The 13,745-nt window shown below is 39.5% G+C and overlaps 1 protein-coding gene across 1 annotated transcript; it reads left to right on the top strand.

Annotated features, from left to right (window-relative positions):
* Positions 1-3,774: 3,774 nt before the first annotated feature.
* Positions 3,775-13,322, top strand: LOC122648951 (probable pectin methyltransferase QUA3). The gene is made up of 7 exons (XM_043842279.1): positions 3,775-4,285; positions 6,026-6,229; positions 6,331-6,541; positions 6,634-6,895; positions 9,257-9,631; positions 9,969-10,064; positions 13,043-13,322. Exons 1-7 carry the CDS (start codon positions 3,863-3,865, stop codon positions 13,269-13,271), a joined length of 1,800 nt encoding a protein of 599 aa, XP_043698214.1. The 5' UTR covers positions 3,775-3,862; the 3' UTR covers positions 13,272-13,322.
* Positions 13,323-13,745: the final 423 nt, after the last annotated feature.

The following is a 13,745-nucleotide window of genomic DNA, read 5'->3' as shown; positions in this document are numbered from 1 at the left end:
TTCTATGTTAATGTTTTCTTATTTTATTGATTATAAATGATTGGGTGATGCAATTGTTTTAAAGTTTTGATGGTTAGTTGAGTGTTATTCTTAATGAATAGGTATCAATAGAATGAATTATCATAGTTTTTAAGGAAACTTTTGAGAAATTTTTTTTTTAATTTGGATACCCATATTTTTGCTCGCGTACTATTTCAAAGCAACCGTTAAAACACATATTAAACACGTATCGTATCATTACCGTACATATTTTATTATGCCAAATTTTTGAAAACGAACTAATACCATGTGGGCCTATTAGTTGTCGTACGTATCTATTCCCATATTATTATTGTACCCGAACTTACTAACTATGGTTATGACCACCCAAAAATCTGAAAACTAATTGTCTGGCGCAGAGACTTGCCATTTATTCTACATAATAAAAATGTTTGGCACTTGTTTGGATTTGGTGATTAGATTTATTTCTTTTATCTTTGTGTGTGTTGCTCTCTTTTCAAATCAGGGAGGTGTCATATGTTTGTAACTTACAAACAGAATCAGAATTTGTAATCGGACTTTAATTGTCTTTAAACATAATATTTACTTGGATTTAAGGATATACAAAGTAATTTCACACTTCTATATAAACTTTTTCCTTCCTTGATTCAGCACTCCGCAGTCATGGCAGTGATTCTCTCTCTGTGATTGTTTTTCTGGTATCTACTCTTTCTTCTCTTCCTTCAACTTTTGGCTAAATGATGTTATTTCTCCGACCGCATAGTAATCGTTCTCTCCGTTTACGGCAGTTCGTCAAAGGTGAAAGATGGGATAATGGTTCTTCATCCCAATATTATTGGAGATACGATGTCTTATATTCCATCGCTTGATTTATGAGTTGATACCCAAGAACCATTAAGAAGTCGAAGACAACTGTATAAAGATAGATCTTAAACAAAGAAATATCAATAGGGTTGGAAGTAGAAAAGATGCTTTGTAAATGATTGGACAACACCGAAACAATTTCAGTGGGATTGAAAATCCAAGAACCATATTAGTATCCCTTTTTCTTTTTTTTTTGGGTAGAAACCATTAGTATCCTTAATGCTTAAAATAAGAATACTTTAGAAATTTAGTTCAATTTAATGTTGTTTTCTAGGAAAAAATAATAAAAATAAATTTGAAAATTTATTCCATCTTAAATCTTAAAGTTATATTGTTTGATCGGATTTCTTATTTGGAATCCTTGGAGCCAATAATACCCCATGTATTTTCTAATCACAAGGCAATGAAACTTGGTTGGGGGAGATGGATTTGGGTTATGTCACATGAGGGTAAAAGGGTCAAAGCAAATTATTGAAGGGTAATACGGCCATTTTGAATGTTTAACTACAACTAACGTTTATCATTTAACTTAACGGAAAGGGTTTATTTGTAAGTTCCACAATAATTCAGGTGGATGCACGTAAAAAGTTAAATTAGAGGGAGTGTTTTGTTATTATTTGAAAGTAAAGGAAGGGTGCATGTAATTTGCTCTAAAAAAGTTGAAAAGCTCAATATGTGATCCAAGCAAAATCTTGAGCTGCAGGAAAGTAAAGGAGGGCCCAATCCCTGTTCTTCCCATTTGCTCTATCTCTAATTAGGCCGCTGCTATCAAACTTACAGAAACAGAACACAGACACAACAGAAAATGGAAACTTTGAAATCTGCACCAATCTTAACATTGTGGATTCTATCTTGACTTTGATGATCAATAGGAATCAAATTGGCATTCGTTGGATCATCATTGATGACATGAACCTGTGAGACACAAGCGACTATCCGCCAAACCAATGCAACGAAAAGGAAAGAGAACAACAACTAAATGTATCGAAATTGATTGAGCTTAGAAATTTATATATCATCGGAGAACCATTATTGGAAGTGATCCGCCGGTGGTAACGAAGATGAAAACTGTGAGTCGGTACTTTGGCGAAGCATTTAAGCAGAGAGAGAGAGGAAGGAGGAGGTCAAAGAGAATCTGGTGTTTCTATCATTTCTCTATGTTATATGAGCACACAATAGACCAGAACGAGATGAGAAAGATAAACTAAATTTTGAGAAGGCTGTAGCAATTATTGGGATGACAGGTAGCAGGGGAGGACAGAGAAGAGTGGGTGAGGCGGGGCAGTGGGGAATCGGATGGAGGGGAGAGGGATTTTAACACAGGGGGTAGAGCGGGGGAGGGCAGAGAAGCAAGTGATGGGGCTGGGGTTGATGAGTGCACGATGGTATGGAGGGGAGAGAGTGCAGGAGAGGGAGGGGGGACTAGGGGAGTTGCAAGGCAAGGTGAGAGGATTGCAGGCGAGGGATGATGCGGCTTTAGGGGGGATTATTATTTGAACATAGAGCAAGTTTGGCCCTGACGCCCTGAGCTCGAACAGGGCCTGGGTTGAGATATCTTGGCCCGGGTCAAGATTGAAAATTTTTGGCCCTGAGCCAAGGCCAAGCCAGGTCAAGATTGAGGCCTCGAGCTGAGCCTGGCCCAACCTAACACTGTCTTCTTTTTCATGTTCTTTCTTCTTATTTTTTCTTTTCCTCCTTCTTCCCAGCCTGGCCAGCTCATGCATCTCGGTTCCCTCCCATGGTCAGGGACTCAGGGCCAATCAAGGTCAGCCCAGCCCGACCCTGAACAATAGGTCAGGGTTAGATTTTTATAGCCCTTTGTCAGGGCTAGGCCGGGATTGGACTCAGCTAAGGAGACTCAGGGTTGGGTTAGGGTTTTAAAAGGCCCAACCCAACTCGACCTTGTTGCAACCCTATTTGAACAAGTCTTTTTTATTATGTACTGTACATCCTCTAATATGGTCATATGGGTCTTTTATTATTTTCTCTCTCTTCCCTTGACCTTGCGAGTCCATATGGATGATACCATTTCCCATGCCACCAGTGGTACGGTGTACGAGGTTCTCCCACACTAGAGGTTGGGGAACGGGAAACCCTCTCCCAAAGAAATATATGTAATTAAGAAAGAGAATCTATTCTTAGAAATTTATCTATTAACATAACCAAATCTATTTCAATTTCTTGATTAAAAATCTATTTATTGACTATCTCATGAAATCAAAGTGATACATTTTTGAATAATTAAGAAAGGATATAAACTCTAGCTGCTATGGGCCGAGCCCTACTGAACTTGGGTTTAAGCTTACCTAGTCCGAGCCCAACCCAAGAATTACTACACTGAGGAACGTCTGCTGCTCGCATCATTGTCTGTGATGACAATGGACGGCGAAGTCTCCGGCAATTTTAGGCGGTAAGGATCTTCAGTTGCAAGACGCAGACAGGCCTTGGGGCTTGGAATCGAATTTAGCCCTCACCTTGATGGCATTGCACGCATTGGCATTTTGCAGGTCGATGAGAGACATGTTACGAGATCTACGATTACTTGCTAGATTTTGAGCAATCCATTTAAAAAGTTAGAAGAAAATCCAGTGTCACACAATCACAGATTCAGATTGATACAACAAAACTAGATGAGCTTGATTGATCTCGGTGAAACTGAACCGGCTCTAACCTTGGCACTACTTCTCTCACTGGTAGTCTCTCTCCCCGTCTTCTCTACCAGTTTTTCTTTCGCGCAGCAACTGAGGAAGAGAAACCTGATTTCTTCTGTAAAATAAGCTTAGAGCAGTACCCAGTATCAACCAAACCAGTGGGTGAGTCAGTGCAGAACCGTAGAGTGAGAAGCGATAACCCTCACCCTCCTCCTCTCAATCTCTCTCTCTCTCTCTCTCTGTCTAGTTCGTACATTTTCCTTATATGGTTCAGAGTCGCTGTGAAGTGCAAGAATTCATTTATTCTTCAACCTCAATGTGTATCTGATCCGATCTGATCTCCAACTATGAGACTCCTTAATCTCCCTTCTTCGAAACGAAATGCTCGGCAGTGGAGGCTTCGCGATCTGGTCTACGCTGCTTTCTTCGGTGCGGTGTTTGTCTTCTTCGTCTACTCATTTGCCCCACTTGGTAACACCCTTGCTGCTTCAGGACGACAGGCGCTCGTGCTCGCTACCGGTGATCCCGTTCAGAGACTGAAGCTAGTGGCCTTGGTAGAGGCTGGGCAGCAGCAGACCATCGAGACCTGCACTGCTGAGGCGGTTGATCACATGCCCTGTGAGGATCCCAGGAGGAACAGTCAACTCAGCCGAGAGATGAATTTCTACAGAGAGCGTCAGTGTCCCTTGCCCGAAGAGACTCCGCTCTGTTTGATTCCTCCGCCCTCCGGCTACCGGATCCCTGTCCAGTGGCCCGAGAGCTTGCACAAGGTATTTATTTATATCTCATGTATATTCCTAATGATTGAGATTTTGATTACCTATTTTACATTTTTAGCTAAAATTTGATTGCACTCCACCAGCCACCAGGTGATATATTCCACCATTCTGAAACTGTGCACATATGACCTCTAACTTGAATGGTTCATACCTGGAATAAGGCAGCAACTGTGCTAATGCTTCTGGACTCTTCAGATTTTATTTTTTTTTTTTTTTTGGGGGGGGGGGGGGGGAAGGAGGTGGCGTATGGATTGGCCGTTGTCAATATTTGTAACCAACTTCTATACCATTTGACAGGGGAAAGGAGTTCTCTGTGAGTCTCCTTTCAAACAGAAGTGGTGCTAAGACACTAAGATGAATAGTTTGAAGCTTAAAGTGTCAACCCCTTCATACTTTGTTACTCTGGATCTTAAGGAATAAATTAACTTAGACAGTAGTGCAGACTGCAGATCAAAATACTTTCAATGTTAACTGCAAGATCTCGTATCAGTGATTCCTTTGGTGATATCTGTTCGAAGAGGGGTGGTAGAGCTCTCTAGAGCTTTATTTGAGCCCAAATCATGATGAAACTAGATGCTGCATTGGCCTACTCTTTGAAGGTTTCATTTTGGCAGCAAGAAGGAAAGGGAGGACCTGTAGTTTGTGATATATATTTGATGTGTCGTAAGTGATCCCCCAAAAGAAGGTTGAAACCCTTCAGGGGATTTGGGAATGAAGTTTTGAACTTTCCAGTTCACTTTTAGTGATAAAGTTCTGGATTTTGCTTGACGTTAGGTAAAGTCCAATGCAATACTTTTGTAGGTTGGGGTCTAGTTCTGGAAATTTTGCATGCCAGGAGAGGAAAAAGGTGGATCTTTTATAGTTTGTTTCACTGTTATTGGGGAACTGGTGGTTAAAGCTTCATTTGAAGATTTACTTACTAGAAGCATCAGAAAGCTGATCAGGATCATCATCAAGAGCATCAGAAAACTGATTAGGATCATCATCAAGAGTTGTTAGATAAGTTATTTATGTTGGAGAGCATCTATGAATTTAAATATTTCAAAATTATTCACATATTAATCAGTTGTAGAATGAAATAAATCCATGTACCGAACAGATATTAAGGCAACATAATCCCCTGTAGCAGCCTTTAGTGCGTGAAAAACAAGTTTTAGCATCCTTTGCATGTGTTGACTAATCGAAGTCATACAGGCCCCACTTGGTCGGACAATTCACCCGTTGCAAGTCTTCCTGACAGACCAAACCCCGAGCTACGTACTTCTTCACAACCACATACATGTGCACACTAACATATGGATCAGTTTATCAACCTGGATTATTGAGAATGGAATCTAATTTTTGCATTGAATTCGAATGATTGGTAATACCACTAGACTATAAGTCAACCTCTACCCTTGCATTAAGAAGAAAATCTATATTTTACCGAGGCTGGATTAGTAATTACTTACCATAAGGCTAGCATATGGTTTTCATCGGTGGGTTTAACTGGAAGAACTTGGTAGATTACCTGCTTTCTTGTTTCATTCATCCCCTAGCTAGTGAATATTTTCCCTTTTATCTTTAGGCAATGAGAAGATGAAGTATCTGTATATTTTCTGCACTTATTAGATGGTTATCTTCCTCCCTTCCTCCCACGGTAATAGAAGATGTCAATACTTGATGTTGATCTATTGAGGTTATCTACATTCTTCGGTTCTTGGTGCTTAAACACTGTCCTTTGATATGCAGATATGGCACAGCAACATGCCTCACAATAAAATTGCGGACAGGAAGGGTCACCAGGGCTGGATGAAAAAAGAAGGTCCATACTTTGTCTTCCCAGGGGGTGGCACTATGTTTCCTGATGGGGCCGTACAATACATTGAGAAACTGGGGCACCACATTCCTATAAGTGGAGGAGTTTTGAGGACAGCCCTAGATATGGGATGTGGGGTAGTAGTTGTTTACTTGTCTGAGTTCTAATTTTTATTCGAATTTGTATTTAGAAGCACCACATATTTAGAAAGAAAATACATGACTTGGTTTTCATGTAGGTTGCAAGCTTTGGGGGTTACCTTCTTGAGGAAGATATTTTAACCCTCTCATTTGCTCCAAGAGATTCACATAAAGCACAGATACAATTTGCTCTAGAAAGGGGACTCCCGGCATTTGTTCTAATGCTTGGTACTCGTAGATTGCCTTTTCCTGCGCATTCCTTTGATTTGATGCACTGCTCTCGTTGTTTGATCCCATTTACTGCCTATAGTAAGTTCTTTACTCCTTCCTATGCCTATATTGTTTTCTTCTGATTTTCTTTTGGTATTTTCTTTCAGTAAAAGGAGATTTTTGATTTGCAGATGGAACATATTTTGTTGAAGTGGATCGGCTGCTTCGACCAGGAGGATATTTTGTTGTCTCTGGGCCTCCTGTACAATGGCCTAAACAAGATAAAGAATGGGCGGATCTGCAGGCCCTAGCTAGATCCTTGTGTTATGAGCTGATTGTTGTGGACGGGAATACTGTTATCTGGAAAAAGCCTTCAACCGATTCATGTGTTCCGATACAAAACGAGTTTGGGCTTGAATTTTGCAATGACTCAGATGTCCCAAGCTATGCATGGTAAGCTTCGCAAAATTCCCTTTCTAGTTTTTCAGTTCAGACTAATCCTTAGTTACAGAAGCCTTCTACTTGAGATACAACAATTCCATTTCAGAATTTTGTCTTGTTCCCACTCCCATACATGTTTACTCAATCCCAGTCCATGTAACAAAAGACTAAATTTAGTGTTAAGGGGAGATTACACTAAATTTCTCTGTATTTAAATTTGGTACTGTCCATTGCTTCTAATAGGACCCTAAGTCACTCAAAGGTAGAGATTAGGATTCCAACTAGAAGCCCGAATCGCAGGGCTATGTTGAACCAGAATTAATAGGTTTTCTATATCTCGCAGCAGGTCAACCTAATAAGAACAGAACTCAGGTCGAGTGTCCTAGTTAAGGTGGTGAACAAACTCTCAAAACATGGTCAAGATCCAACGGATAGATTTGGAGTTAAGGCAGTAAGGTACTGATATGAAAATTTAAAGTTTCCAAGAAACAAATTTAAAAAGCAGTTAAAATTAGCAATAGATCTCAGAAAGCAGAAACTAAATAAAGACACTTCCCAAGAATAGAAACTGTTGCTGGATTTAAAACCATGCTGATCAGAAATAGAAACAACAGAAGTTAGTAACAGAAACAACAACCAGAATAGCGGCTGTTGAAGGATGGATTAATACTTAATAATCCCAGAAACAGCACACGCAGAGCACTGCAGAATCAGTAGATGATATCAAGAAGAAGATCTCAGTACCTGTGAACAGCCAGAATCAATTGACAGGTCTGAAACAGGAAACTCAGTTCAGATCTGCAAAAAAAAAAAAAAAAAAAAAACTTTCAATGGAAATTCACCCAACAGATTTGTGACTAAATAAACAAGCAGATTGAGAAAAGGAACTGATCTTACCAACCGTAGGATATAGAAATCAGGAAGCTAATCTTTGTTGATTTAGTAGAAGAAAAGAAGATAGAAGGATATGTTAGGTCTCTCACCTAACTCTGGAGAACGAATCCCACCAACTCCAGCCTTGGCATCCCACCAAAGTTTCCCTACTGCATCCCATTGTAGAGCAGTTTTAAATCCCACAAAACCATGCTTTCTCTCACAGAACTCACAAGCTCAAGGTTAAATTATTTCTCAAATCAATGGTAATGGGTATGGTCCCCGACTCTTTATTTATAACTTCATGGAAAAAAGCAAAATTGAAAACCCCTATAGATGGTAGGGAGAATCCTTACAACTTAAATCTCTTCAAAATATAAGCTATTCTAGAACATCAGAAAATAAAACATAACTACTTAATCCTGTTAGAACTTAAATTCCTAATATTTGGGTTTATAGAATTGGCCCATTACAATAGATAACTAAAAAATGTAAAGCCCATGGCCCATACAACTCATTGGGCACTCAAATTAAGCCTATTAATACATTCTTGGTCCAGTTTGATGACCCGGTTTGCTGCTGGCCTTCTTGTTCTTTTGAACTACATCAGCTTCCTTCCCCCTCCCAAAAAAGAATAAATAACTAAAAGAAAAAAGGGAGAGCAAGAGCAAGAGAGTAATTAGGTTTTGTTCTTAAATTAACCCAAATAGAGAATGCACTCTCTCATAACCTGCCAAAGATGTATGATTTAGAGGAAAATATCATATATGAACTTGATCTCTTTCTGATTGGAATTTATAGAAAACTTGCATGATCATTGAAACGTTTACAAAAGGATCAAACGAACGAATCCAATCATGGATGTTTCCAATTCAATTCACCATCGTTCCAGGGTGCCCCTGGAATTTGAATTGTGTTAGTTTAATATTATTCTTAGTCTGGAAACAGCCTCTCTGCGAAAGCAGGGGTAAGGCTGTGTACATTATGACCTTCCCCAGACCCCGCACTGGCGGGAGCCTCGTGCACTGGGTACATCCTCTAAGATTATTCTTAGTCCACAGGGTTCACTTGAATCAAAAAAATTTATTTTTTTTTTTTTTTTTTTTTTTTTGGGGGGGGTGGGGACTACAAGCAGAATGTACTACTGACACTCATAGAACTATTACACAGAAAGGTTTCTCATTTTTAGATCAACTTTAAATGGCTTAAGGAAAAAGTATTGAGAGAATGCAAATTTTCTTATTTTGAATCTCACAATGACGCCAGTGCAACTTAAAACAACAGTCAAGATTGCTCAGAGTTCTAGTACACGTCATAGGGAACACTAGCTCAATCAATTTGAACTAAACTCATCTACTGTTTCTTGGGTGGGTTGGACTTCAAAATGGAATAGCTGCTATGATTGCAATAGGAGGGGCTGCTCTGAGTTTACAGCTTTTGACTATTCGGGCAATGGCTCAATCTAGGTGGAAATGTGTCTTAACTCTAGTGGTTTTGCAGGTACTTCAAATTGAAGAATTGTATAAGTAAGATGGCCTCCCTCAAGGGCGAACATGCTGTTGGGACCATTCCTACTTGGCCAGATAGGCTAACTAAGCCTCCTTCAAGGGCTATAATAAGGGAAAATGGGAATGAAATGTTTGAGGTTGATACACGACGTTGGGCTAGAAGGGTTGCATACTACAAGAAATCGCTTAACTTGAAGCTTGGGAGCCCAGCTGTGCGCAACATCATGGACATGAATGCCTTTTTTGGAGGTTTTGCAGCCGCATTATTGTCTGATCCAGTATGGGTGATGAACGTTGTTCCTCCTCGCAAGTCATCAACATTGGGTGTGATTTATGATAGAGGACTAATTGGAGTCTACCATGATTGGTATGTTCCTGTTTGAAAATCCCTATTTCATAGTCTGAAGTATTCTAGTTTGTCAAGCAGGCTGCAGTTACTGCATCATTATATCAAGAACTCAAGAAAGTTGCTTCCACCTTAATCAATGACTGAAATGGAGACAAGTCAAAGTGACTTGGAAATTGGTGGGAAAGGACGTTTGAATTCAAATACCTTTTTGTTCTACATATAGCAATCACTGTGTTGTTCTTTCTATACATATAGCAATCAATATGTTACTCTTTGCCTCCTTTTAAAACTATGAAGTTGTTTAGTTATGGCTATTGAATGAATGTGCTAATGGTTTTCTGATTGATGTTGACAGGTGTGAACCTTTTTCAACGTATCCTCGAACTTATGATTTTATACATGCATCCAATATCGACTCGCTTACAAGGCATTCTGGTTCCAGTAAAAACAGGTATTGAATCTTATAACTTCATCTTTCCATCACAAACTCCTGTGCATTGAGTGTGGATGAGGCATTTGCCGTGTACAAGGGATTAATTTTATATATTATGTTGTGGAAAAAAAAAAAGGGTTTTTTCTAAATGCCCCCCAGAAAATGGTCAAACTTACAGTTGCCCCCTTGAACTTTCACTAATTCCATGTGCACCCCTGCTTTCCAAACTAAGTACCACTATAGTCCCTCCCGTTAGACAGATCTGTCATGTTATAACGGATCCCAGTTTTTTAACATTGATGGACCATTTTGCCCCTTGATAGGGTAGAATGACAAAAATGCCCTTATTTGGAAAGAAAAAAAAAAAACCCTGCAACTCATCTTCCCCAAATCGATTTGGGGAAGATGAGTTGCAGGTATCTTTCAACAACTGAGAACTCTTGATCTTGATCATATACTTCCTCCTGCTCTTCTCCTCCATCTACTTCTTCTTTCTCTTCCTTGTCTTCCACACCGTTAATCTTCTCAGTCTCCACCATGAGAACAGACATTCCTGAGAATTTATCATCTGGATTTTCCCCATTCTCAGCTAATAAACCTCCTTTGGGCTTAAGCACGGTGTTATTAACCCCGTAGCTCTTCTCATACGCCTCACAGGAACCATGAATCTCTACAACAAGCGGTACACCGTCCCCTGATACTTCAATCTTCGTAGTAGAGTCACCACCGTTCAACTCAATAGAGACATCCCCATTTAACACGATTTCTGGCAATGTCTGGGGAACACTATCCTCCTTGTTTTCATTCATTGCTGAACCAGACTCTGCAACAATAACACTAACATTTCCCTCCACAATCTTCTTGTCATTCTCGTGAGGAAAACCAAACTCTTTACCATTCTCTTCCAACTCCACTGCTGTCACCCGGCTTCCATCATCCAAGACCACATAACCAATCCCGGTTCCATCTGTCTCCTTGTCAAGCACAGATGTCACCCCTTCCATCCGAGTCGTTGCGTCACCGTCAATACCTTCCATATTGTTTATAGAAACCCTAACACCATTTTCTTGAATTCCGTCACCTGGGACATCCGATGGCAAATGTCCGGTCAGGGTCTCATTGGGAACCCTAGATTCAACTTTGATGGTCTCTTCTTCCATGGTCTGAGCTTTAGCTGATTTCGACGCAACCCCACTGCCCGCCCCAGATTCAACTTTGATGGTCTCTTCTACCACTGGGCAAGATTGAGAGAGAAAAAATTATTGTTTAGGCATCTCAGGGCTTTGATTTTCATGGATAGGTTCGGAAGAAATCATAATAAAAAAAATCCACTCAAAAACACCAAACAACAAAATAATCAAAAAAAAAAATAAGAGAGAGAAGAGAAGCAACAAAAACATTAAATGGTTTCAAGGGATGATTGCAAATGGGTTCAATCAAAGGGGTTTGCAGGGATGATTGTAATGGGTTGAAAGATACCTGCAACTCATCTTCCCCAAATCCTGCAACTCATCTTCCCCAAATCGATTTGGGGAAGATGAGTTGCAGGGTTGTTTTTTTTTTTTTTTTTCAAATAAGGGCATTTTTGTCATTCTACCATATCAAGGGGTAGAATGGTCCATGAATGTTAAAAAACTGGGATCCGTTATAACATAACGGATCTGTCTAACGGGAGGGACTATAGTGGTACTTAGTTTGGAAAGCAGGGGTGCACGTGGAATTAGTGAAAGTTCAAGGGGACAACTGTAAGTTTGGCCATTTTCAGGGGGGCATTTGGAAATAACCCAAAAAAAAAAGTGAACTTGTGTGTAGTGAGATCACTCGTATCAGTAATGTCCTATTAAATTTTATTATTATTAGCTAATAAACCATAGGGTAGTAAATTAGAAACCATTCAAGAAATAAAATTTGCATAATTTACCAAATGATATAATCATTGTAATAATGATCAATTCTTTTGGTTTATCTAGAGGATGTTAATTTCATATGGCATCTAGGGCATACCCAGTGCATGAGGCTTCCGCCACTGCGGCGTCTGGGGAGGGTCATAATGTACGCGGCTTTGCCCCTACTTCGCAGAGAGGCTCTTTTCTGAGACTCGAACCTGTGACCACTTGGTTACAATGGAGCAACCTTACTGTTGCACCAAGGACAGTAATTACTGGAGTAAACAGACCATGGAATGAATACTAAAGTATAGGACAAATAGTCAGCTTGTAGAATTTGAAGATTATAGTTAAGGACTCTACAAATCAAAGCCAGATCAAGCAATTGATATCTTGGTTTTGTTGGACTTCCTTTTTGGAACATAACAAATCTGTAAGAGAATTTGAAGGGGATTCAGGTATTGATATTTTTTTTGATTGCTCAAATAGCTGAAATGGAGTATCTTGATATGTAGCACTTTACAGAAATATTTGTGGTCAAGTGCCTAGCGCACTTGGTAGCTAGTGGTGCGTAAAGGCCCATGGCTATCAGGAGGTTTTGAGTTCAAGTCTCCTGGTTCACATCCTACATCCCCCCTACCTATAAAAAAAAGAAGTATTTGGGGTAATTTGAAAATGGATCTAGATTTATTTTTTGATAGGTAAAGATATACTATGTTTTAACCTCACAATCTTCCTTCCTCCATGAAGGCAGGATTCGATCAATAATTAATAATAGAATATCTGCAATTGATAAAAAATATTTCATTAGTATTATTGTTATTTTTAAGTATATGTACAGACAACGTTGTCAGTGTTGATTGTTGCCTTCATTCTGAAAATATATATCCACAGTTGGAGGTTCCTTTTCAGTCTCTACAAATTTTGCATTCTACTTGAATTTGGGCAATGAACAATGCCTTCAATGTAATTATGAGGTTTTATTTGTTATCTAGTTCTTGTCGTCTTTGCAATCCCTAGAAAAGTGGGATTATTTTTTCCCTTGATGCAACTCTTCATCAATTGCTTGTATAGATTTGGAATTTTATCTTCATAGGATCTTGGTTTCAGGTGTGGTCTTGTTGACCTAATGGTGGAGATGGACCGGATGTTGCGCCCAGAGGGAACAGTTCTTGTTCGAGATTCTCCTGAAGTCATTGACATGTTGGCTCGCATTGCACATGCGGTAAGATGGAAAACCACTATTCATGAACCAGAACCAGAACCAGAATCGGAGGGAAGAGAGAAGATTCTTGTAGCAACCAAGACATTCTGGACGTTACCTTCAGCCTCCCACTAATACAGCATTTTAGCCTACAGCATTGGAGCATCTTTTTGTAGTTTCTCTCTCCCCTCCTCTCATCCTTTTGGAAATCCAAGAAGGTATGTCCATGCATTAAAAGAAAATGCAGCTGTCTTTTTGATCTTTTTATGGTTTGATCTTGTAACGTGATTTTGATATCCATTGTAAAGTATATTTTATTTCTTCTAGCAAAATCAATGATTCGATTGTTATCTATCCTTTCCCCATTCAAAATATCTGATCACATGAACTCTATGGATGCAAGTATTCGGTCTAGAAATGTATGGTTTGTTTAGGAGAGGATTTCTTTTGTCAATTCTGTCCTGCTTACACTGTTGCATATTACTTAGCTTAGTTGGGAGTTAGTTCTCATCTCTCTGGGTTGTTGGCATGAGTGGGTTTCCTCCTTGTGTAGTTGTACTAAAGCTTCCATCTGACTTGCATTTGACATTTCAAACTCCTTTATGAAAC

The sequence above is a fragment of the Telopea speciosissima genome, chromosome 1, assembly GCF_018873765.1.
Source record: "Telopea speciosissima isolate NSW1024214 ecotype Mountain lineage chromosome 1, Tspe_v1, whole genome shotgun sequence".
Taxonomy (NCBI): Eukaryota; Viridiplantae; Streptophyta; class Magnoliopsida; order Proteales; family Proteaceae; genus Telopea; species Telopea speciosissima.
The sequence above is the reverse complement of the archived record's forward strand: the minus strand, read 5'-3'. Positions and strand labels throughout refer to the sequence as shown.